General features: G+C 53.0%; 9 protein-coding genes across 9 annotated transcripts; 5 read left to right on the top strand and 4 right to left on the bottom strand.

Annotated features, from left to right (window-relative positions):
- Positions 1-220: 220 nt before the first annotated feature.
- Positions 221-1,495, top strand: Set7 (Set7, ribosomal lysine methyltransferase; the record flags this gene model as incomplete). The annotated part of the gene is made up of 2 exons (XM_040915400.1): positions 221-308; positions 429-1,495. Coding segments are annotated over 2 exons (1,155 nt in total), but the record flags the coding sequence as incomplete, so codon positions are not given.
- Positions 1,496-3,013: 1,518 nt separating this feature from the next.
- On the top strand, positions 3,014-5,170 carry M406DRAFT_331384 (uncharacterized protein; the record flags this gene model as incomplete). The annotated part of the gene is made up of 1 exon (XM_040920625.1): positions 3,014-5,170. One exon carries the CDS (start codon positions 3,014-3,016, stop codon positions 5,168-5,170), a length of 2,157 nt encoding a protein of 718 aa, XP_040776036.1.
- A 648-nt stretch (positions 5,171-5,818) lies between these two features.
- M406DRAFT_352046 (FabD/lysophospholipase-like protein) lies at positions 5,819-7,664 on the bottom strand. Its single transcript, XM_040922662.1, has 5 exons — positions 7,539-7,664; positions 7,323-7,461; positions 6,976-7,236; positions 6,288-6,887; positions 5,819-6,163 (listed from the first exon to the last, which is right to left on the bottom strand). Exons 1-5 carry the CDS (start codon positions 7,567-7,569, stop codon positions 5,968-5,970), a joined length of 1,227 nt encoding a protein of 408 aa, XP_040776035.1. The 5' UTR covers positions 7,570-7,664; the 3' UTR covers positions 5,819-5,967.
- Positions 7,665-9,029: 1,365 nt separating this feature from the next.
- On the top strand, positions 9,030-9,425 carry M406DRAFT_322868 (uncharacterized protein). Its single transcript, XM_040919708.1, has one exon. It carries the CDS (start codon positions 9,088-9,090, stop codon positions 9,259-9,261), a length of 174 nt encoding a protein of 57 aa, XP_040776034.1. The 5' UTR covers positions 9,030-9,087; the 3' UTR covers positions 9,262-9,425.
- Positions 9,426-10,911: 1,486 nt separating this feature from the next.
- Hrp1 lies at positions 10,912-11,719 on the bottom strand (the record flags this gene model as incomplete). Its single annotated transcript, XM_040915003.1, has 2 exons — positions 11,229-11,719; positions 10,912-11,140 (listed from the first exon to the last, which is right to left on the bottom strand). Coding segments are annotated over exons 1-2 (669 nt in total), but the record flags the coding sequence as incomplete, so codon positions are not given.
- Positions 11,720-13,484: 1,765 nt separating this feature from the next.
- Positions 13,485-14,815, top strand: M406DRAFT_322865 (uncharacterized protein). The gene is made up of 3 exons (XM_040919707.1): positions 13,485-13,743; positions 13,860-13,938; positions 14,025-14,815. Exons 1-3 carry the CDS (start codon positions 13,645-13,647, stop codon positions 14,528-14,530), a joined length of 684 nt encoding a protein of 227 aa, XP_040776033.1. The 5' UTR covers positions 13,485-13,644; the 3' UTR covers positions 14,531-14,815.
- Positions 14,816-15,831: 1,016 nt separating this feature from the next.
- On the top strand, positions 15,832-17,173 carry M406DRAFT_260623 (DFP-domain-containing protein; the record flags this gene model as incomplete). The annotated part of the gene is made up of 3 exons (XM_040917381.1): positions 15,832-16,681; positions 16,788-16,930; positions 16,982-17,173. The coding sequence occupies 3 exons, from the start codon at positions 15,832-15,834 to the stop codon at positions 17,171-17,173; spliced, it is 1,185 nt and encodes a 394-aa protein (XP_040776032.1).
- A 1,653-nt stretch (positions 17,174-18,826) lies between these two features.
- M406DRAFT_242811 (uncharacterized protein) lies at positions 18,827-19,345 on the bottom strand (the record flags this gene model as incomplete). The annotated part of the gene is made up of 2 exons (XM_040916188.1): positions 18,827-18,971; positions 19,053-19,345. Coding segments are annotated over 2 exons (438 nt in total), but the record flags the coding sequence as incomplete, so codon positions are not given.
- A 1,447-nt stretch (positions 19,346-20,792) lies between these two features.
- On the bottom strand, positions 20,793-22,076 carry M406DRAFT_106993 (uncharacterized protein). The gene has a single exon (XM_040915217.1). The coding sequence runs from the start codon at positions 22,000-22,002 to the stop codon at positions 21,085-21,087; it is 918 nt and encodes a 305-aa protein (XP_040776030.1). The 5' UTR covers positions 22,003-22,076; the 3' UTR covers positions 20,793-21,084.
- Between the last annotated feature and the right edge of the window lie 781 nt (positions 22,077-22,857).

Below are 22,857 nucleotides of genomic sequence, written 5' to 3'. Positions count from 1 at the left end.
TATATGAAGCTGGCTCCAAAGTGAATCACCGTGGCCAGAAAAGCTGGTACTTTTCAAAATCAACCTAATCAGTGGCCCTGAAGTCAATCCACATTCCATCAAACGACAACCTTTGAGCTCCCTCCTAGCTTGGCCTCAAGACGTTCAATTAGAGTTACTTTCACAGGCCATCTAACTCGAGAACGCTGTCGTCAATATGGATGACAAGCTCGAGGAGATTCATGAAGAGCTCCTGGCCTGGGCCGAGGGTCTCGGCGTGGAGATCAACAACATACGGCCCATGAGGCTCTCTGGACGTGGCTTTGGAAGTGAGTGATTGTTTGCGGGCTGTGAACGTACCTACAATGCCACAACCTGCTGTTGTCTGCATTGCATGCGGAGGGTTCTACGGTCAGACCTTAGGAATAAGTACTGATATCGTCATGCAGTTGTTGCAACAGACCACATTCCAGAAGGCACGGAAATTCTCACGGTCCCCTGCTCAATACTACGAACCCTGGATACCGTCCCGTCAACGATTACAAAGAAACTTCCCAAGGACATGACCGTCCATGGCCTGCTGGCCGCCGACCTGGCCCTGAACCAGACGGAAAACGCCACGACTTACGCCAAATGGGACGCCGTCGTCCCAACATGGGAGAACATACAGCTCTCCATGCCGATGGTTTGGCCTGCTTCCCTACAGGCATTCCTTCCCGCCGCCGCCGCGAAGCTTTTGCGCAAGCAAAAGAAGAAATTCGAGCGGGACTGGGATCTGGTGTCCGCTGCGTTCCCCTTCTCTACGCGAGGTGGGGTCAGGGCCTCGTGCACGGAGGAAGAGTATCTCTATGCCTGGATGCTCGTCAACACGCGAACGTTCTACTTCGTCACCCCGCGGACCAAGAAGCTCCCCAAGGCCGACCACATGGTGCTGCAGCCCGTCGCCGATCTGTTTAACCACACCGACAAAGACGGCTGCGAAGTCGCCTTCAATCACGCCACCACGTACTCTTTCCGGACCACGCGGTCCTACGAAAAGGGTCAGGAGGTCCACATCAGCTACGGCAAGCACCCCAACGACTTTCTCCTCGTAGAGTACGGCTTCGTGCTCGACCAGAACCGCTGGGACGAGGTCTGCCTGGACGACGCCATTCTCCCCTCCTTGTCGGATGCGCAAAAAGAGGACCTCGAGGCCGTGGGGTTCCTGGGGAAGTACGTGCTGGACGAGGACACCGCATGCCACCGCACACAAGTGGCGCTGCGGCTGATGCTGGCGGGCATGCACCATGGATTGTCGACCAAGGAGTGGCAGCGGTTTGTGAACGGGCTGGACGATGGGGAGAAGAGCCAGCGCAGAGCGGACGGGGTCCTGGTGTCGCTCCTCAAAGACTATGACTCAGAAGTTTCGGATCAGATGAAACAGCTGAAGGCCCTGCAGTTTGAGGCTGGCAGTGCAGATTTGAACCAGAGTCGTAGGGAGATGTTGCTCAAGCGGTGGGAACAAATACATAACTTGATCAGAGGGACTATCAAGCGGTTGAGGTGAAACGGTACGGGGTTTGTCAAGCACTCTGAGGCCAGCATGTGGAGTGAATGGGCCCTGCCGGGGCTCCTAACAGCCATCTTGGCATAATCAGCACAAGATACAAGACATTTTCCGAAGTCCTGGGCTTGATGGCTGCACTCACCAAGAGACACGTCAACTATCAAACATCTTCTATGACTCAACGATTGTCAATCATCAGGTCAAGCAGCTGTCCCTAGTCTAGACAAACCAGCGAGCTAGCCGTCCAAGGATGTCTTGACTGCTAGTGAGTGTCAATCATCATTTACCTGTGAACCTGAATACATAAGTGTAAGATTTGCCTGGCATGCCTTCAGGATCACATCGATTGGGCAAACCAGAGACTCTCTACACTCTCGTAAAGCACTTCTTCTACAGCTAATTTTACGCTTTCTGTAAATCAAAGCCTGTCTAAAATATCAAGAGCCTACCTGGATACCTACAGATCTTCATGGCGTGGTACTTTCTTGCTTCATGAGGAAAGTCAATATATAAATTAGTCTGCCCACCTTACTTCAGCCCTGGTGCCTACTGGAAGACTTCCACTGATGAGTAATACTTGGAAAATCATATAATATAATGCATCTATGATGTTTGCTTTTCTGTTTAAGCCAATGAAATCTTTTCTCTTCCCAAAGTGCAGTATTGATAGCTCAATACTGAGCGTGATTGAAGTCACCTGGCTGTGCAGCTACTGGATATGAATTGGATAAATTCTTCCACTTTCCAAATCTCGTTCACAGAAAAATTTTCCCATGGTTGTAGCCACTTGGCCTGCAACCGAATGTCATTGCTAAGCTGATCCATTCACAGGAAAAATGGAAGTCTCCTGCTAAGCCATTCTAAACAGGCAAGCCCTATAGCATTTATGACAGAGCAAAACAAGGTGCTCGAATTTTCTAGTCCAATGAGGAAAAGCATGAACATTACACAAGGGAAAATCCAAGCTTTGTATAGCAAAGGAAAAACATTGTGATAAAGCATTGGACCAAGAAATTCTGAACTTCTGCTGGAATAATGCAGGACTTTTGCACAGAGAAAGCCGGACTTGTTCAATTTGAATTGCATTGGGCATGGTATAATGCCGGGCTGATCCTTTGAAAAGGGCAGCCATGACCTTGAAGTGATCATAACAATTGACTCGGTCCTGAGGTCATTATCATCATCATCTCAGCATTGTTCCAGGTGGGGACAATCAGAGTCCTCATTGCTCAGCAATCTTGTCACACCAACATCATCGAAGAACATCGAAGGACTTGGACAACCAAATATTCAATCCAGCACCAGTCTAATCACTCAGAAACAATAGCAGCATTCTTCTTCAAGTTTGTAAGCTTCCAGAACGATCCTAGATCTCATGAAAAATACTGATAAATGCTTTCTCAAGAAACAGACACGAGCCGATAAACTCAACTGCCAAAAATCATTATAACCCTGCCGCTTCTGCCCTTTGTCAGAGTAACTTTGAAGATGGCCGACAACGCTGCCTTAGACCCACCTATTCAATATGAAGATGCCATCCTCAGACGCGACATGCAGAAAACATGGCAATCTGCTGTTCCACCGCCATACTTCGCCGAGCATAGGGCTCATCTTATCAACGCGACAACATGGTTTCACACCATCCAGGCTGGGTACTATGCTACAGTAAGAGGTGACCCTCGCAACATAGGACCCAATGGTGAGGAGGATTCAGGTTTCTGCCTCGGCCTGCTTCTAGGCAAATATTTTGTTCCAGGAGCCTATCTGGATGCTGAGGTTATCATCACCTCCATCAACACACCTGATTCAGCTCCTGCAACTACCAGAAGAAGGCTGAAGGAGGTCACTAGGAACATGGAGGAAAGGAGACCTATAGGTGTTGTGATTCAGCAAGGAGCTACAAGCTCTGAGTCTCATGGGTATCCATTGTTCCCATGCACAATGACCAAGAATCAGGACAGCTGGCCACTGGCCTGGTTTGTTCCTACATTTATCTGGCCAGAGCCTGCAGATAAGGGCAAAAAGATATGGATGGTCAGGCTCGAGAAGTGCGATATTGAACACCAGAGCTGGTGGGCAGATCCTGCACATGGTCAACCGCCAGTAATTACCTCAAGGGACTACACGACCAAGGCTGAAACGTACAAGTGTGAGACTTGTGACAAAAGCTCACCAAAAATATTCGAGCAAGCTTTTGTGTGCCTGAACCCTGATTGCGAGGAGTGGTGGACTTCAGAAGGGGATCCCATACAGCAAGACGCCCTCCAGCTCAATTGGACCTACAGCGCCAGCTTCTTAAAGGAACGCTGGGACAGACTATCGGTTAACATCCAAGGCCTGGAACCTTGCTACCCCCTCTTATATCCTACTGCAACGGCGTTCAGAAGGGCCAACTATGACGACCTGATGGTAGATTTGCAAAGACAACCCATCGACCAGGACAAGATTGTGGCTCTGTGTCACGGGCTAATGCGGGGCTTTGCATGTCCCCAGTGCGGCATGCTCAATACTCGCGTCCGTTGGCACGAGTGGCACTGTCGCAACGATCAATGCACATTTACGATCAGAGCCTCCCCACCTGCTCTCACACCTGAGTTCCTGGACGGGTGTACGAAAATTGAAAAGGCCAAAAGAAAATGGGCTGGCTTTGACTACACCCGACTCCCTGGATATCAACAAGGCCCTTCACTTCAAGACTTCACGGTCCACCAGTACACGCTTGCTCCGGGCTGCAGCATCAGTATCCTCAGGGCCAAGCCCACCGCCATGGCTGTGGCCAACGAGTACTTCACCAGGATGCTGGCTCTGGCAAACCTCGGACGGCTCAACCTCGAGCGGCGCATGCTCAACACCCCAGCCGGCATGGTGCACACAAATCACTTCAACAGCAACTTTGGCGCCCGGTACATCTTTGGCGTTCTGCTTGGGACGACCCGCTTCGAGCATGGGCCACCCGAGGTGAAAGCGGCCGTCGACAAGATGAACGACTGGCTGGGGCCCTACTTTTTAGAAGGCACCGGCGACTTCAACCAGCTGTACTTTGCATGCTACCTTGCCGACATGGCCATGTCCATGCACGACGACGGCGAGAGCGGACTGGGTCCCAACGTGGCCACCTGGACCCTCGGCGGACGCGGAACCTTCTCGGTCGCCATCAAGCCGGTGTGGGACTATGGACGGAAACTGACGGCCAGGAGCCACCAGGAGAAGGCCGGGGATACCTGGATCGACGAGGACCCGCTGATCCAGGGCTGCACAGAGTACGCATACCGCAAGGAGATCTGGGAGCGGCGCGAGGCTGGCGAGATTGACCACCAGGAGTGGAAGCGACTGTTCAGGGCCAGAATGGAGCAGAAGCGAGGTGCGCACCGCATCCTCCTAAAGTTTCCCGTTGATCATGGGGACATTGTGCTCATGCATGGAGAACATACGCAGCGATACCTGGACCACGCAGCCACTGTGGATAAAACCATGCCTATGCGACTGGCCCTGACATTTCGCACAGTGGAGAGGGCGATGGCGACGGAGGACAAGATAGCCGAGCAGGACCGGAAGATAGAGACGAATAAGTCCTACAAACGAGACAGGGAAGAGGATTCTCCTGAGCAGCCTGCTAAGAAGAGACGCAGGGCTGGGAAGACGTGAATGAGATAATGTTGCTATCATGAATATAATAGAGATGCAGGCACTCGTACCCCCTCCCCTTCACCTCGTAATGTAGTAATCGCAGACCAGGAACTCTTCAAGCCTACAGTGGTCTAATTTGATCAAGCAGGGAGTCGCGAAACTGGCGACCACATCATTACCCCGGACGTGTCCAAATCCGACCACGTCAAGAGCAAGAAGGTCACCTTCACCCCTACCTGGTACAATGCGTGTTGTCAACTTCGCGACGCCCTCATGGTCGCCCGTTAGGAGTCCCTTCTTGCCCGTCAGGCGAAAAAGGAACTCACCACAGCAGAGTACCGGCAGGAGGCGGACATGGAAGTCTTCCAAACACTCTTCAGAAGGATGAAACCAAGATTTCGCTCATAATGGCTGGGGTTGGACTTTGATCTTAAGATCAAAGATGTGGATCTGAAAAAGAAAGAAAAAAACCATTTCCCGATCATCGCCTCGAAAAAGGTTTTGAAACGAGTTAGCATATGGGGGACATGGGCGATGCAAAATGAGTTTGGTAGAGGGGCATGATGGTAAAGTAGAGTTTCTGTGCAAATCGATGAATCATTTGCGGTGTGTAAAGCCCGTTATTGGCTAGGTGGTAGTCCCCAAGAAATGTTTTATTCTTTTTTTGTCTTTCTTTCTTTTTACATACAAAAAGAAAATCACCACATTTCGTCCTCTAAGGCTGCTATAGGAGACCGAGATTCCTATCTTGAGGCCTGTTCCAATCCTACAAGACTAAAGGATGGTTTACCGGTCGAGGGATCAGTCCCAAAAACTCAGTCAAGTATGGCCTTCCAATTCTTGCTGTTCTCATGTGAATCCGTTATGTCCATGGAATTCCCCGAAGGATTCCGTGCTATGGGGTTTGGTTGCTCCAGGTTATTGCCAGGAGGATTTTGAATCATACGTATTGTCGGCTGTTGTAGGGCTGCTGGGTTGCTCTTAGCTACTACTGCTGTAGTGATATTCGGCCTAAAGAAGCTGTCAGCAGGCTTGTCTTCAGATTTGGATTGTGTAGCAAGTGAAGGCATTTTGAGTGTTCCGAGGTTGTCTCGCAATCAAATGGAGAGTGATAAACAAGCGTGCTAATACTAACGTTCTTTTCCCAGCCAGCTGATCAGCGAGATTTCTCGTGTTTGAAATCTCCAAGTTGCTTAGGGTCGCCAGACTGTCGACATATTCTCGGATGTTATATTTCTTCCCCTTTAAGTAGGTATACGTATGTGCGGCGACCTGATCGCTCATCTGCCAGTTCGCGGGCGTGATGTCCTCCAGACCATGATCCACACTAAACCTATGGTACTGTGCGGTCTCTCGGTATTTATACTCAAGCTTTTCGTCCACCTTGTTCGTCGACTCGGTGCTTGATGCCGTCGGTGATAACCGTGTGTTCTGGAGGGCGACAACGCTGCCCCGCCCCGTACCTATACTGAGGATGGTGAACTTCTCAGCCGATGGGTACAGGACCTGGGCCTCCTCGATGAGGACCTCGCATGGGTTGTTGAATCCCAGCGCGGCGTCTACCAGCTCCACCCGATTCTTGCCCAGCTTGATGGGCTTGAAGAGCTTTGGTGTGGCCGAGGCTGCAAGAGCCACTTCCCAGATGGCACAGTTGCTGAATTCAGGGGACATGTCGCATGTCCTCAGCAATATTGGTCGGGCGTCTAGATCTTTCTTTGGGGCTGCCAGGACGATACTAATGAGAAAGAGAGGTCAGCTTTTAGGGGTCTCACGATGGCGAACTAGAATGCTTCTGTGAGTGGCTGGGCGGTTTCGAAACGCACGTTTTAGTACAAGACCCATCTTGAAAGACTTCATTAGCGTGGATGCAGCACTTCGTGGCCAGACACTGAGGGTCGTCGCACTCGTCCGTGATGACCCTTCGTATGGCATCCCTAAGAGTTTTGGAGGAATATGTGGTCCGAGATCGACCAGGTATGGGGCATCGAAACTTGGGTGTGAAGGCCTCTTCCATAACGGACCGGTAGGCCTTGAGGCAGCTCTCAACAGTCATGCCCAGGCGCCCAAGCATGATGGCAATAATTCTAACAACTAAATTAGCTACATTTTCATGCTTTGGGGTTTGTCCATTCGGAAAAAGAAAGTAAGAAGCAGAAAGGAAAAAACTTACCCGCCGGTGCTGGTGCCACCGATAATGTCAAATATTTCGCACGGACGAGGGGTCGTCTGAAGCTTCTGTGCCTCCTTAATGTCCTCCATGATGGCTTGGAGGATCAAGAGGCTTGATATTCCGCGGATCCCACCCCCATCTGGGATCGACAACACATCAGAAAGTCAGCGGAGTAATGAGGCTTGGGCTTCTTGCAGTCGATCAAGGTGGTCTTACCGAAGGAGAGTATCTTGGGTGTGAAGGCCATTTTGAGCAGAACCACGAGGCGGAATGCATCGAGCTCGAGGGACGTTTCCCAATGGGCTTCTTGGGAGAAAGGGAAAGGTTTGGATTTCGACAAGAGGTGACACACCGACACGCACACATACACACAAAGCAAAACACACACTGGATCTCAACTTGTCTTTGGATCATATAGTACTCTTATATGGTTTCTAGAAACTGGCTTGGTGCAGCGCTGAATTCTGCCGAAAATTGCCTAGCCTGCAGAGACAACGAATGGCACATGTGCACCCACGAAAGCAACAACACTTGCCAGCTCAATTGCTTTGCCACATGCAGGAGGTGCACCCCCGGGTGGGGATGGAACCTGCATCCCCCATCTGATAGCGGAGCTCTGTTTCCCAAGCTGCCCCTGGACCGAATAGGCGGTGCTCCAATGGGCATGCATGAGGCGCAGACGGCGAGGGCCGAAGGGGACCCTACATGACAGTTGGGCTGGACCGGTCGGTAAAAAACAACAACACAAAACGCACTGCACTGCTGTAGCCTCTTAAAGAGGCTCTCATAGCCCACACAAGCAGACAAATGGCTTCCGGGAAAGCCACGTCCATCATTTGGGTGGCTGGAGCTACCCACAGCTTGCTGCCTTACAGGCACTTGTTTTTTTTTTTTTTTGATGGCTGCAACGCTGCCCTGACACTTGCATGCAAAGAAGACCACTGCCTCGAATCCACCGCAGTGCAGTACTTCTCGATATGCAACACCCAATAGCTCCGACACAACCCTTCCCCAGACCGACACAAACCGTGACTAGTCTTTACGGAGCCGTCGATCCACACTTGAAGCTGATATATCACCTCGAATGGTTTCCCCTGAGACGAAGCTGTTGAGAATGTTCTGTAGACAGCCTGATCAGGTTCGTGTGGAAACTCGTATAGTAGCAGCGGTGAGCCCTGCCATTTGGCCCACCATAACGTGGCAAGCAGCGGTGGACGGCAGAACAATGTCTACGTGGAGAACTCACCGTCGATATTTACAAGTTAGTTTGTCTATCCCGTAGGACTGTACTTGTCGATTCGTACAAAAGTTCGGTAAATTTACAGAGAATCGACTTGGCTTACCAGCCCCCTGCAGGAGCCGACACTCGCGTTGAATGATGCGAACAAAGCCGCGTGCCGGTGCATCGGCGGCGATATAGGGGATTCGGAAAGGAAGACCAGTGAGGTCCTTGTGTTTCTCCCGTGGCCATGAGCAGCACTGAGTTCTGCGACGTCTTTTGGCTTCCATAAATCATGCTATTTATTCACGGTTTCATCGACACCTCTCCCTCAGGCCTTCTCGGGTCGGCATTGCAACTGTGCGCAACACCACGGCCGATGACAGTCGAGCGAGCAACACAGACTGACCCAGCTTCCGATCAATTGCCCTATAATTGGAATTTATGTGACTTCGAGTCAGATTTCCTAAGATTTGGCTCGCACGACGTCAGTACCTGTGATCAGGATGCTCCTTTGGTGACTGGTCAGGCAGCAACAGTTCGGAAATGAGACGATTGGCATCGGGCAGCGCTCTGGCGGTTCTGGACAGTGTTGCCCAATCACTGAGCAAAGTGATGTGCGCGTATCGATTAGTTGTTGTTCCAGTGGCAGAACAGAAAGTTAGTTGCTTGCCAGGGCCAGGAGTCAACTACAGCCGGTGTGACATGTCCATGTCATAATTACCTAGGCTCGCGAAGACCAGAGCTTCTTTTTTACGAGACAACAACACAGCCGTTGCACGATTCCTGAAAAGCAACGCTGAGGAGCTCTGAGCATGTAACCATGGAAAGAAAGAGAGAAAATAAAAGTCGAATTCCGCAGAAGAGTATGCTCTTACTGCTAGCCTTATAACGCAAACTCTCAGGTCTCATATCAGTTCCACAGCCATTCAACACCATTTCGTAGTCCAAAATCCAAGTGCTGCAATGGAAAAAGCATGAACATCACCTATTAATAGACACAGAGAGAAGGGAGAAACAAAAGGAGGGCTGAAGAACAAAATCAAAGATGCATTGCCATGACCTGCATATCCTCATGTGAGACCACTCCGATCCTTGCGCGAGAATGGAAAAAAAGAAAGAAAGAAAAAGACCCCTTATCCCCCTTCCCCCCAAAAGCAGATATAGGTAAGTGCCGGAGGGAGACTGTACAAAGGGCACCCCTCCGAAAACAATTGCGTTTCTCCGCTCTAATCCTCTGAACACCGTATTCCCCGTCCCGAAAAATAAAATATAATTCAAACTCCAGTCGTCTGCAATTTCATCGGCCCCATAGCCAAAAGGGAACGCCCAGTTGCCGTCCTTCCTCACCGCAGTGCAAGACGATCACTAATTATCGTCACCGTTTGACTTAATGTGAGGTATCTCAATCGTAAATATAGGCCGATACCCTCTTGCTGGATCGATCACTTCCGGTGCTGAAATCTGTAGCAGGTAACCGCAAATGATATTCACGGTAGGCCTTGTTGAGTAGTAGTACAATATGTTGGGTGTTGAGACAAGTTGTTTGTCATAGCGTCTGATCGAGACGGTCGTATCTCGAATAGTTAGTAGTGCGGGACGCCACGACGACCGTTTCCCGCCTCGTTTCCGTCTGGGTGCGATGGAACAGCAGGATATGTTCGGTGGCTTGTAGGGTTGCCGAGTCCAGGCAGAGCCAAGTTCTACTCGCCTCTTGGTCGCTTAGCACCGTGAGGATTGCCCCAGTCGCCGCCACCGCCCTGGTTGTTGCCACCGTAGTTACCACCGCCCTGGTTACCACCGAAGAAGCCAGGGTTGAATTGGCCAGCGGACATTGGGTTGAAACCTGCTGAGAACACAATCAGGCACCATGGGTCAGCCGGAATCCAACAAGAGGCAGCACCACGCCAGCCGTGTGCAGAGAAAGTCTACTGCCAGGAGATGTGCACAAAAGAGAGAGGCAGGGGTGAGTAGCTTACCCATACCGCCCATACCACCACCCATCATGTTCATGCCAGGAATCATGCCTCCCATTCCCATGTTTCCGCCCATCATTGGGGGCACGGAGCCCATCATGTTGTTCATGCCGCCTCGGCCACGCATGTTTGGACCGCCACGACCGAAGCCGCCACCCATACCACCGCGTCCAAAGCCGCCTCCACCCATGTTGTTGAAGCCGCCCATGCTGTTGTTATTGTTGTTGTAGGGATTCATGTTGTTTCCATAGTTCTGCCCGAATCCGCCACGCATACCTCCACGGTTGAAGCCTCCGCGGCCACCGCGAAAGTTGCCCTGTTGAAAACCACCGCTCCCGCCAGCTCCGCCGCCGCCGCCTCCACCGGCCTGGAAGTTGGTGGCTGGAGGACCATTGGAGTAGGTGCCACCGGTAGAACCGGCCCGGCCTTGACTGTCGCGGTTCTGACGCTGGGGGGCGTCCTTTGGCAGCGTCTTGAAGGGGTTGTTGTGGGCGCTGTGGAAGGCTACAGTGGCACGGCGCGCCTGGTTCGAACTGCCATCACCACCACCGGACTGCAAGCTTTCGATGGAGCGCTTGGCTGCAGTGGCTGCCTGGGCAGATGTGAACTCAACATAAACTTGGCTATTTTGGACACTGGATGTCAGCTACATGTGTTCACAAAGGGACGTACAGGTTATGGAAGGGTTGTGGGTGCAGTGCAGAAACATACCCCTTGCTCTTGCCGTTCACCTTGTGTTCGCTGAAGGTGATGTCCTTCAGCTCGTCCTCGCAGGAGGCAGCATTGATCCAGCCACGGATTTCGTCCTCGGTGTTCCACCACTGCATGTCGGAGATCAGCAAGGCACTGGTGGCACGTGGGTCGGTGGGACGGTCATCGGGCTCCTGCTTGCGCTTCACACCCTGCTGGGGCGCAGGAGCAGCCTGCTCGCCGGCGTCATCATGGCCGTCGAAGCCATGGTCACCACTGGCCTCGTTATACTCGTTGGCGGCGGCGTCGTCGTGGTTGCCGCCGCCGTTGGTGTCAACATTGCCTTTATCGTCATGATGACCGTACTCCTCCTCTGCGCCCTGTCCCTGCTCCTGTGCTTGGTGATCCTGGCCGTTGTCTGCGTCTCCATAGACGTCGATCTCGAACTCCTCATCAGCCATCTTGTCAAGCCTAAACTTGGATTAATTCAGAATGCTGCAGCCGAAGACTTGGATGAGGTGTATTGACTGTCTCGCTGCTCAGAAGTACAGGAGTCCAATATAGTCTGTGTCAGCCACCCGGAGATCAGTATGCATAAAACACCGATAGGATCCTCCTCCTCGGGGTGCAGAGAAACAGTAGACCAAACAGGAGGAGAGTTTGGAGAAAAGGGAGAGCTGTGAACCCAGGGTATAAATAACATGATGAAGGTAAAGAGTTAACAGTACGTACACTCCTAGTACCTCAGATCCTTGACAAGACTTTTTGGAATGCAGACAGGTGAACAATGCCCAGTTTTTGTGACGCTGGCCCTCTCTAAAGGAACCTCTTGTGTTTCCGAGATCCTGAAGATGAAGCTCTGTGCTTGCAATCTTGCCTCTGACCACTTGATGGATTTGGAATGCAAAAACGAGTAACAAATGTCCTTGTGCTCTCTGAATCAGAAGATGAGTTGGACTGGGTGGTGGTTAGATCCAAGCAGCTTCTTTCTCTCCCTCAGAGATCTTTTGCGCAACAGGTCGAGGAAGCTGGCTAACCAGGAGGTGTATGAGGGGTCAAGTTAGCAAGGTCGAATAAACTCGATCTTGGGCACTACGAGAATTATTGCAGCACCAATAAATCTGCAGTCCCGAGTCCTCTACCAGTCAGCCCCTGATTGGTTTCTTTATGTCTCTTCTTCTTCTGCCAAGTTTGTTTAAGAAACAAGGCGTGAAGAGCAGTCCGCGAGGTAATTCTAGATGGCTCGTAGGTGCAGCTCTCTCGAATGGCAGACGATGCGCGTGGTGATGGTCTCGTGCGAAGCTCGTAGCAACAGAGTAAGGCGAAGTGTGCGCCAGTGTGTAATGACTTATGTGGGCTTGAGAGGATGGTATGAGCGTCAAGATCGAAATCGCATTTCGTCGGGGCTGGGGTGTATGGTTCACTTGTTTGCGAGGTCGGGAGGGCGAAGGCACTGCTCACTCTGGAGCGAATTAGTCGAGAGGCCGTCTCTCGATGCAAGCAACGTCTCTGGACTAACGCCAAGTATCGAGACGCTGGCGGTGTAGGGAGAAGCGAAAGAAACGGTGAAGGACGAATTAGAGAGCGTGGGAGGAGTCGAGAAAGGGTTGCTCGGCGGTGGGCGAGGAATGTCTAGTCAGGACAAGACGTTGAACGTAGGCCCGGGGAGCTATAGAGGAGCTTCGTTTAGCTGCCAGCCTGCCTACCAATCAGCGCCAACCCTCTTCTAGATCGCAGGGGGGGCCCATCCGCCGAGCCTCAGATGCGAAACCGCAGCGGCAGGCAGGGGTGGAGCTTACTCCTACTCTTCCGACACATCAGTTATTGTATTATGTACCACAGCGTATTTATTTATATTATATATACAAGGACTATGTTGTATGAAGGTGGTGCCATTTCTCCTTCAGATATTTCTTGCAGAGCCCTTGGCCGAGTTAAATTCTTCTGACAAGCATGCTATATGTCTTTGTTATCCTGGATTTCTGCAGCAACATCAGAGACTTAAAGTCAGTAGGTATGAGTTAGTCATGGTCTCTGAAGATTTAAGCTCGCAGACATTGGCGTGAATAATTAGTGGTTTGCTTGGACGAAGGATTCATCCAATGATGCTTGTGCCCCTGTAGACCAGCAACTGACATCGCTTACAAAGCCTAACACTCCAGTGGATGGCAGCCTGACATGGCACTAATCATCACTATAGAGCGCCCATGGTTAGCGGTCATGACAGATAACAACAGCGTGGCCTGCTGAATTTCTCTACTACAATTGCGACAGTCTGCAGTTCCTTGCCGTACTCTCTCCTCAACATCACCATCTTTCGTCTTCTCACAGTCTTCAGAGTTTCTATTTGTGAGAACCAGACGCGTCTTGAATCAAGCAGAACAGAGCCATTACCTCACAAGGGCTTATTTCCGATATTTGACACACTCTGTTCAAGATGCCGGTGCCACCAATTGTGTCGGGGACTATCCAGGCGGCGGTCCTCAGTGCCACGTCCAACATAATGGCACAAGCAATAGGCGCTTACCGCAGTGAGGTACGTACGAGACGGTGACGCAGAGACAGGACATACGTCCTTCCATACTGTTTTCGATCTACTCCCGTCATGAGACCATACCAGACATTTGTTGCCCAGACTTACAAGTTCAATAGAAATCCTTTGTGATCGACTGGGTCCCAGTATTCCAATTTTTCCTCTTCGCCGTGGTATCCACTCCGCCCAACTTCCTGTGTAAGTTTGCGGTATTCCTTTGCTCATGGGCCCTCCCCCACCCATCTCACTCGCTCCTCCACTTGCCCACTCACACATCTCTCCAGTCCAAGAGGCCATTGAGTCCAGCTTCCCGTCCACGAGCCCCACGCCCACCCCAGAGGCCATCTCGTCCGCGGCCTCGGGCAACGAGAAGGAGCTCGACTGCGAGGCCCGCGAGGGCCGCCTCGTGGAGCCCAAGCTCAACATCGGCAACACGGCCATCAAGTTCTTCCTGGACCAGACCATCGCGGCCGGGGTCATTACCTTCATGTTCAGCATGTTCATGCACAGCATCCAGGCCGCCATGGCACACCGGACGACGGGCGCCAGCGAGAGCGCCGCATTCCTCGCGAGCGGCAAGGCGCTGGACTACTCGCAGGTCGACTGGCGGGTGGTGGTCGAGAGGGCCAAGCTGGAGTTCATGCCCATCATGAAGGATGGGTGGAAGCTGTGGCCGTTTGTGAGCCTGTTCAATTTCGTTGTCGTCAGGAGTGTGGAGGTCAGGGGTCTGGTCGGTGCCCTTGCGGGTGTGGTCTGGGGGGTCTACATGAGCATGGTTGCTGCGAGGTAGGAGACTTGTTCTCTCTTCGCAGGCTATTCACTTGACAACTTGCATAGAACGGACAGTATATTTATATGCGGTAACGTGGCCTACATCTGGCCGCGTGGGAGCTCGCTCGTAGGATGCCACAAGGCTCACTTTACAGGATAGTACTTGGCTTCAGCGCTGGTATGGTGTTATTAAAAAAGGATATCAAGGGACAGGAGTATTCATGTTTTATTGTCGTTCTATGCATGACCCAATAGGGCTTCTTGAGCCGTCCTTCATACTTGCGATAAACCTTCTATACCTGGGGAGCCGTATTCTTCAAAAGCAGGTTCAAAAATTACTCAAATCAGTCATCACTCTTGACAAAACACCAGCTTATAAAATCATTTTAGGCATAATCTTACAGCTGTCCATTTCTCTTTACTTTATTTCATTCTTCCCTTCTTCTTTCCTTCCTTTACCAAACAACGGAACAAGATCCTGTCTTCACCTCCCTTAACCCTAACCCTTTCCTGCAGGCCGAGATCAACGCTGTATTTCGACTCCCGTCTGTGCGCGCGCGATCTACACGGAATATTTTCCCTTTGCTCCGGACACGACGGCGAGACTCATCACCTTTCGGGACTTTTTCTCTATTTTCTCTATTTTGTTGGGAGCAGAGTCAACAGAGAGAGACGGGAAAAGAGTCACAGGCAGAGGTTTCATTTGTCTCTCCACCACTGCAACTCCAATTGAATAGAGGTGCGCCGGTGTTTTCTGGGAACCCGAACAAGGTGAGCAACTTATCGTCGTCATGTGCTTTTTGGCCCGCAATTGTTTCCAACGAACGCCCCAGGTGTCAAGTTGCAGCGCTCGGAGCCGGAGCCGAGGGAGATAAAGCAAAGCCGTTCGAGGTTGTGAACGGGAATGAGTTCATTTCACCGAATCATCCGCCCACTCATTCCTGAGAAAAACAGTCATGTGTTCATTCATATGAATTGATAGCATCATTATCATCATTACCGTCAGACCATCACATTTTCCTTCATCTTCTCTGTCAAGGTTGTCATTGTTCCTCAAGACACTCGAGATCTGTGGAAGCACAATTGATCTTGTTTTATAACACTACCATATCAGGGTCTGCTACAGCTGACCAACAGTGTCGTCCTGAAAAGTCATTCTCTCATTTCTACAAAACTCATTCAGTCAGCTGACCTCTGGTTGATTGGGTCTCTCTAGACGACATCGTCATTTTTATCATTATCATCAAGACCACTGCCAATCTTGTCAAAATTTATCTGTCTTGTTGCTGTGCCTCAACCACACCAACAGCAAATTAAAGGATGGCTCCTTCAGCAGAAGCCACACCGGCGGCCGTGGAGGACCAATACTTCAGCTCCAACCCGCCACCAAAAGCCCTATCAGAGCACATCGCTCAGGCCCGCGACTTCATCGACTTCCACGCCGCCGCAAAACGCCGCGTCGTCCTCGTCACGTCTGGCGGCACGACTGTACCCCTTGAGAAGCAGACGGTGCGGTTCATCGACAACTTCAGTGCCGGCACGCGCGGTGCCACGTCGGCCGAGTACTTCTTGGAGAACGGCTACGCGGTCGTCTTTTTGCATCGGCAGTTCAGCCTGCTCCCATACAGCCGGCACTACAGCCACGCGACCAACTGCTTCCTGGACTTTCTGGACGAGGGGCCCGGCGGCACCGTGGTGGCCAAGCCCGAGTTCGGCGAGAGCATGCTCAACGTCCTGCGCAAGTACCAGACAGCGACAAGCAAGAATCTCTTGCTCACAGTGCCGTTTGTCACCATCGGCGACTACCTGCACGAGCTGCGCGCCATCGCGAGGCTGATGCACCGTCTGGGCCCGGATGGGTTGTTGTATCTGGCCGCGGCGGCGAGTGACTTCTTCCTGCCGCAGGACCGAATGGCGGAGCACAAGATCCAGAGCACCGATGCGGCGGACGGGGTCAAGAAGGCCTCGTCCTCGCTGAAGACCAGTCCTACTCTGAGCGGTGGTGGTGGTAATGACGAAGAGTTTGATAATTTTGATTCGACTACCAAGGTGCCGCGGAGTAAGAGGCTCATTGTGGATCTTGACCCGGTACCCAAGTTCTTAAAGAATTTGGTCGACGGGTGGGCGCCCCAGTGCATGATCGTGTCGTTCAAGCTCGAGACGGATCCAGGTAAGCTTGTTTCGTGGCGTCGTCGATTTACACCATCAGCCACAAGAAAACTCGAAAAGAAATATAAAAAAAGGAGGAGGACGCTGACCATTTCCTTTCCCTCAAGAAATTCTCGTGCACAAGGCCAAGACCGCCCTAGAGCGGTACAGCCACAACCTCGTCATTGGCAACCTTCTGTCCACCCGCAAGTGGGAGGTTGTCTTCGTCGCGCCTGGCCGGCCCGACAAGTGGATCCGCACCCCCGGCATCGTCGCGAGCATGAAGGCGACAGGCCATAAGAGGACCCTGAGCGAGATGGAGGAGACCAAACAGGATCTCCATCCCCCGCCTGAGGACAAGCCGCTGGACCCTGCCCTGCTGCCCGAGGGAGATCCTGATGTGGAGCTTGAGAGCCTCATTATTCCTGCACTGGAAGAGCTGCACACGGCACATATTCAGGAGGCAGGGCTGAAGAGTGCTGGAAATGGTAATGCTGAAACAGAGACAGTGTAGAAAAAGAGACACACACACACACACATACACACACCCTTTCTCTTGGGTGGTTGATGGTGCTATACAGGTTCCACGACTCACAACATCACTGAGTGTGCCGCAAGGGAAATCCAGCTGGGCAAGCCTGTCTTACCTGTGTTCCTTGCGCTCAATGTTATCATCACAGTGTAGTATGCCCTCTCGTCAAACCAGCACACGCCTCTCCAGCGCCACCCTACCCCTCTCGATATCCTCCCTCACATCATTCCCCCCCTTGTATTCCATCAAGTCATGCACGTATGCCTGACCAACATACAGCCAGTCTTGGTCCCCATAGCCCATTGACTCCCTACTTTTATCCCTCATTGCCAGCCTCAGCACCATCGGCACTTGTGACCCTATGAGCACGTCCACCTCATCGCCGACCTGAACCTCGGACGGACCCAAGCCGAGACGCCCATCAGCAGTTATGAACAAGCGTCGATTTCGACAGGTAGCCTCCAGGGCCTCGCGGTACGCCGCATCTTCTACCGTTCCAAAAGCCAGCTCAGCCTCTGCCGGTCTTTTCCTGCCCCAAGTACTCTCTAGAGGAGGAGGAGTAAGAGGAAGATGGCGGGGAGGAACGGAAAACACCCCGCCAGTGACCGTGCGGCAGAACTCAGCCACCCAGCAGGGCGTTTCGTCCGTGGGCTCATCAGATCGAGGACCACCACTGTCTGGAGACCCACGATCCCGTCGCCGTCGCCGCCGCGCCTCTCTCGCCGCCATCTCCCACCACTCAGCAAGCACGCTACGCCAGTCCACACGTGCAGAAAAACTCTGCATGAACGAGTCCGCCTCTCTGTTCATCACCCTCAGCGTCTCTCGTCCGAGCTGGTAGGCCGAGACCCCCGCGACGGGACCAACCTGGGTTATCTCTGCGCGCAGCTCGCGGAGGACGTGGATGGGCAGACGCTGAAGCCGCTGCGACGCCGCCTCGTCCGATGGATCCTCGAGCACGATGGCTGCTTCCAACACAGCAGGCTCTTGTACGGGCAGATGGCCCGCGGCCGAGAAACTAGTATTCCCTTTCCTGGCCCCCGGTAACCCAGTCCAGAACGGTCTCCACTGCAATCCCTGCGTGACGGCCTCTCGGTTCATGAACGCGGGACACCAGCTCGGGACGTACGTGTACCTGTTGTCATTGGTGCTGTCTGGCGCGCTTGGGAAGGTTTGCCTGGCACACTCGGCGAGGGCGACAATGGACAGCGATCTGGTCTCCCGAATGCACGCCCACGCCAGTTCGAGGCTCAAGAAGGACGGGAGGCGGGTGTAATCGGGGCGGATCAGACAAAAAGGGCTGGTCGGGTGTGTCTTTCTGTCTTGCGGAGTGAGGTTCGGCTCTGGTACGAGGCCTTGCAAGGCAAACACTCGGTCTCGAGACTCGGTAGCCTGGCGCCCGCGAAACTCAAAGATCGCAGAGAGGAGGTTTGAGCAGTACTCCATCCTGGAGACAGGCACGGAGACGATGCCGTTGTGAGGACGAGGAGGAGGAGGAAGGGAAGAAGAAGCGAGAGAAGCGGGAGTACTGGTGAACCTCTTTGCCCTTTCGGCGCGCAATGCTTGCATCTGTGAATAGTGCCCATGGGTCTTGGAAAAGTAAGGCTTGGAGGCACAAGCATCGACGAGACGGCAGAAGTTGTCCCAAGTGATCGAGTGCGGCCCACAGCACATAACGACCTGCCTGGCCAGCACGAGCTCCTGTATGACCCAGACCCGCGTCCACCAGGGGTTCTTCAGGATCTGACTGATGACCCGAACATCTCCATAGCCAATTTTCCTCATTTGTTCTCCTCCTCCTGGGCCTCCTTGCATCTGCCCATAGTCTCGTCCGCGACGGTGAAGCTGATCCGAACAAGACAAGGGCCGCAGCGTCGATGCCGACCCCCACGGCGCTGCCTTCTCGCCCAACCACACGATCGTCCTGGTCGCTTCCTCGTACACCCTCGTCATCAACAACACCTGGGCCCCACGCTCGGCAAAATCAGCCTGGTTGACGCAGAGCGCGTCGATCCAGACTGTCCGGGTGGAACGTGGCCGTCGGAGGCGACACAGGACCTGGTACACCGACTCCGTCACCCAGTAGGGCTGGCCGTTGACCTGGATCCTCTGACTGAGGAGCGGCCTGCCCCAGACGTACGAGAGGGCCTCGTAAGAAGGCCGGCGGTGTTCTTGGTCAGCGAGGTCGATGACCTGGAGGACGCAGACGAGGGCCGCCGTCCGACGTCCCGGTGTGATGCGCAGGACGCGTATCTTTTGGGCCTGTGGGGAGCCGCACGCAGCAGCAGCAGCAACAACAGGCAGGGCGGCGTAGATGCCGGACTGGCGCTGGAGCTGCCTCGTGTACCACTGGCTGTCCAGGTCGGCCGCGGCGTCGCTGAGCTTGCTGCCCAGCAGGACGGGGAGGAGCAGGGGATGCCAGACGAACATGAGCGCCTGCTGCGTGAAGAAGAACTGCACTTCTAGGTATTTTCCCATGAGGTTGGGCACAACCAGCAGAACCACGGCAGAGCTTTCTACCGCCCGCAACACAAGAGCCATCTTGGCCCGGAGCCGGTGTCTGCCCAGCGCCAGTGCCTCTCCCGTGTCCGAGTTGGCCAGGTTCCATAGCAGGCGGTCGAGACGAGAGGCAGGGACGGATAGCCTGGTGGGAGCCCATCGAGACCAAGACAAAAGGCGCAGGAGAGCTGTTGCGATGCTCGCCCCACTGCCGCTGATGAGGCGGTACACGACGACCAACGCCTTGGGGACCGTATCAACGAGATCTGCCTCGTCCCTGGGAGCGACGAGTCGAACCGGTGCGAGAACAGCCCTCCGACAGAACTTGGGCACAACAAACATATGGCCAAGATAGAGAGTGAGAGGAATAAAGCCCAAGAAGTAGAAGAGGCCTAGAGGGAGCAGGATTATCAAGTTGAACAGGACGAACCACATGGCCAGACACATGTCGATCCAGGATTGCACCTTGGTGAGGCAGCGAGCGAGCAGTCTTCCCGACATCCATGATTCCGACAGCGGCCCTCTCGTCACGATGCTCTGCAGGAGGATGGTGATGGATATGAAGAAGTGGAGGGGGACGATCACGGGCAGGAGGAGAGGGAATCCCAGGACGAGGGTGTAGAATAGTGGGATGGCAAGCACTCCGCTGAGGCCCATCTTGGAAAGCAGAGCCTGCCTGGCCGAATGATCGCAATGCTAGCGGTGCACATAGACATGGAGAGAGGGTCGATTGACATAGATGATTGAAGATTAATTGAAAAGTAGAATAGAAGGTGTTTTGTGTCTGTAAAAATCTGTTGTTGTACTGCCTGACAAGCCTGTCCATTGGTGGTGCGGCTGAGGAGGATTTGGAGCCCAGCTAGGGTAAGATATCAAACCGTCGCCCTGCATTGGGACAGCTGCTTTAAGAGGAGGCCCTTCACTACTTAGTAGATTCGATGTAAGACGCGCCAAGAATGGTCAGCTTTAAAACAATCGACCTTATTAATCAATTATCGTGTCCCAATTCAGCTTATTGTGTAGGACATTTGAACAGAGAGGCTCAGTCCGTAGTGCACACGGCAACTTGGTCAAAACTCGAGAGGGGGTTCAGGCACTCGCACAGCTATAAATCTGGTTCTATACATACTAGACAGGTTCGTCAGTGCAGCTTCTCTATATATAGGTGTGGAGAAGTATGGACAGTTTCGTGTGCCTGTCCCAGAATGTCAACAATTCTAGACTTCGTGTTACTTCATGTCTCTATACGCCATGAAAGTGACGGACCAGCACAGTAAGGCGGGTTGCATGTGCAGACACCAATCCTATAAATGGTCAATCATAGGGGGGCTCGCAAAAATGAATAGAGTGCAAGCCACTACCCTCAGTGACTGTGGGTTGAGCTGAACTCCCCATCAGCGTGAATTTGTCGAACCCATCACTGCCTCCTTAGACCCCCTTCTATACAGTCCCTTCAGCCTCTCCATCTTTCGCCTCATCCCCAGCACCGACCCTTTCAACCCATCTTTGTCACCAGCACCAGCACCAGCACCAGCACCAACAACCTCGTCCGCGCCTCCGTCGCCGCTGCTCCCAATGGCAATTGTGAACGCCGGTCGAGCCGACCCGACTGGGTGGTCTTTCTGTAATTTTCTAACTTCTCGCCGCTCGCCGGTCCAAGCTTGTCGTTTTGCGTCCGCAAAGACACCACCGTTGCTATTGCCGCCGCTTCCCAACAGCCAGGATGAGGTCGTCCCGGAGACACCATACGACTTGATCCTCTTGTGAGATAGTGTCCTGTGCGGGACTGTCGCTCTAAGAGTAGGCGGCGGTGGTGGTGATGATGATGGTGGTGATGATGCGGTGGTAGCAGCAGCAGTAGTAGTAGCAGCAGCAGCAGTCCAGCTGGCACCGTGATCCGATGACTGAGGATGGGCCAGAGGCGACGACATCGATGCCGACGTAACCGGGACCAGGACGCCGTTTACATAGAGGTAGCGACTCCGTCGCCTCTGTAGTCTCTGGGTTTGAGGTCTAGACGACAGAGACGGCATGCGGTGCGGCAGCAATGTCTGGTCTGCGGCATGGGAGATGGAAGATGGGTGGGAGCGGACAGACTCGGCCTCCGGGTCCCGGCGCAGCGGCTCCGCGTCGAAGAGCGGGTCGGCGTACGAGTCGCCGAAGAGCGGGTCGTAATAGGAAGCGGGGTCTTCCATTCCCAAAGGCTTCATAATCGGTGGTGCGTATGTGTGTGATGATGCCGGCTGATGCTGATAACCACAGGTAGAAACGAGGAGCCCAGAGGAGGGGGGGGGGGGGGGTTCTATCAACATGCAAAAAGGAGGGGTTGTTGTTGTTGCTGCTGCTGCTGCTGCTGTTGCTGTTGATGATGGTGGGTTGTTGCTCCTAGAACTGGGCTGACCCCGCCTGATAACCCCTCTATGTCTCACGCACGGCTCACGAGCATTGAAATGCCGACTTGGGAAACGAGTGGCAAGGGGAGTTCAGACGGAAAAGTGGCGTTGTGTCTCGTATTACCGAGGGATATCAACTTCGGTCAACGATGATGCAGTGTCACTCTTTGTGTCTGTGCGAGTGTAAAAGAGGCGGTTTGGGGCAGGTCCTCAACTCGTCCACTTCCTCGAGGTCCTTAGCCAGCTCTTCGTTCTTCTGGAGGCTGCGAGTAAGATCTTCCCGTTCGATATGAAGAAAAATCCAGAAACATGTAAAGTCTTGAAACGTAAGAAAGGGCTGTGTTCAAGAAGTCAAGGACGAAAAGAAAAAAGAATGAATAAAAGATGAGCCGCCGTGTCTCTTGAAAGAGATGCACGCAGCTTGTGGTTGGTTTGATTCAGAAGGAAACTGCGCCCCTCCTTCAGCCTAGGGTGCCACCACCAAACCCGCTTCTCCACCCCCCACCCAGTACGCAGCTGCTGCAGCAAGCAACAGGTCCAGCGTGACCGCCCCCTACGCTTCACCCCCTCTTGATTCAGGGCAGTGCAGGTGCACATGCAAGTGCTAGCGTTAAAAAAGACCCACGCTTATTGCGCGTTGCTTGTATTATGGTATGTGCCATGCGCGGGTGGCTAGTACAGACAGGCAGGCAAAACAAGCATGCGACCTACCAAAAACGCCTGTAAATCCCCCTTGCATATCCTTTTTCTTCTTCTTGAGATCTGCAGTTGATA

The sequence above is a fragment of the Cryphonectria parasitica genome (assembly GCF_011745365.1).
Source record: "Cryphonectria parasitica EP155 unplaced genomic scaffold M406scaffold_5, whole genome shotgun sequence".
In the NCBI taxonomy this organism is placed as follows: domain Eukaryota; kingdom Fungi; phylum Ascomycota; class Sordariomycetes; order Diaporthales; family Cryphonectriaceae; genus Cryphonectria; species Cryphonectria parasitica.
This window is presented reverse-complemented; position numbering and strand designations above follow the sequence as displayed.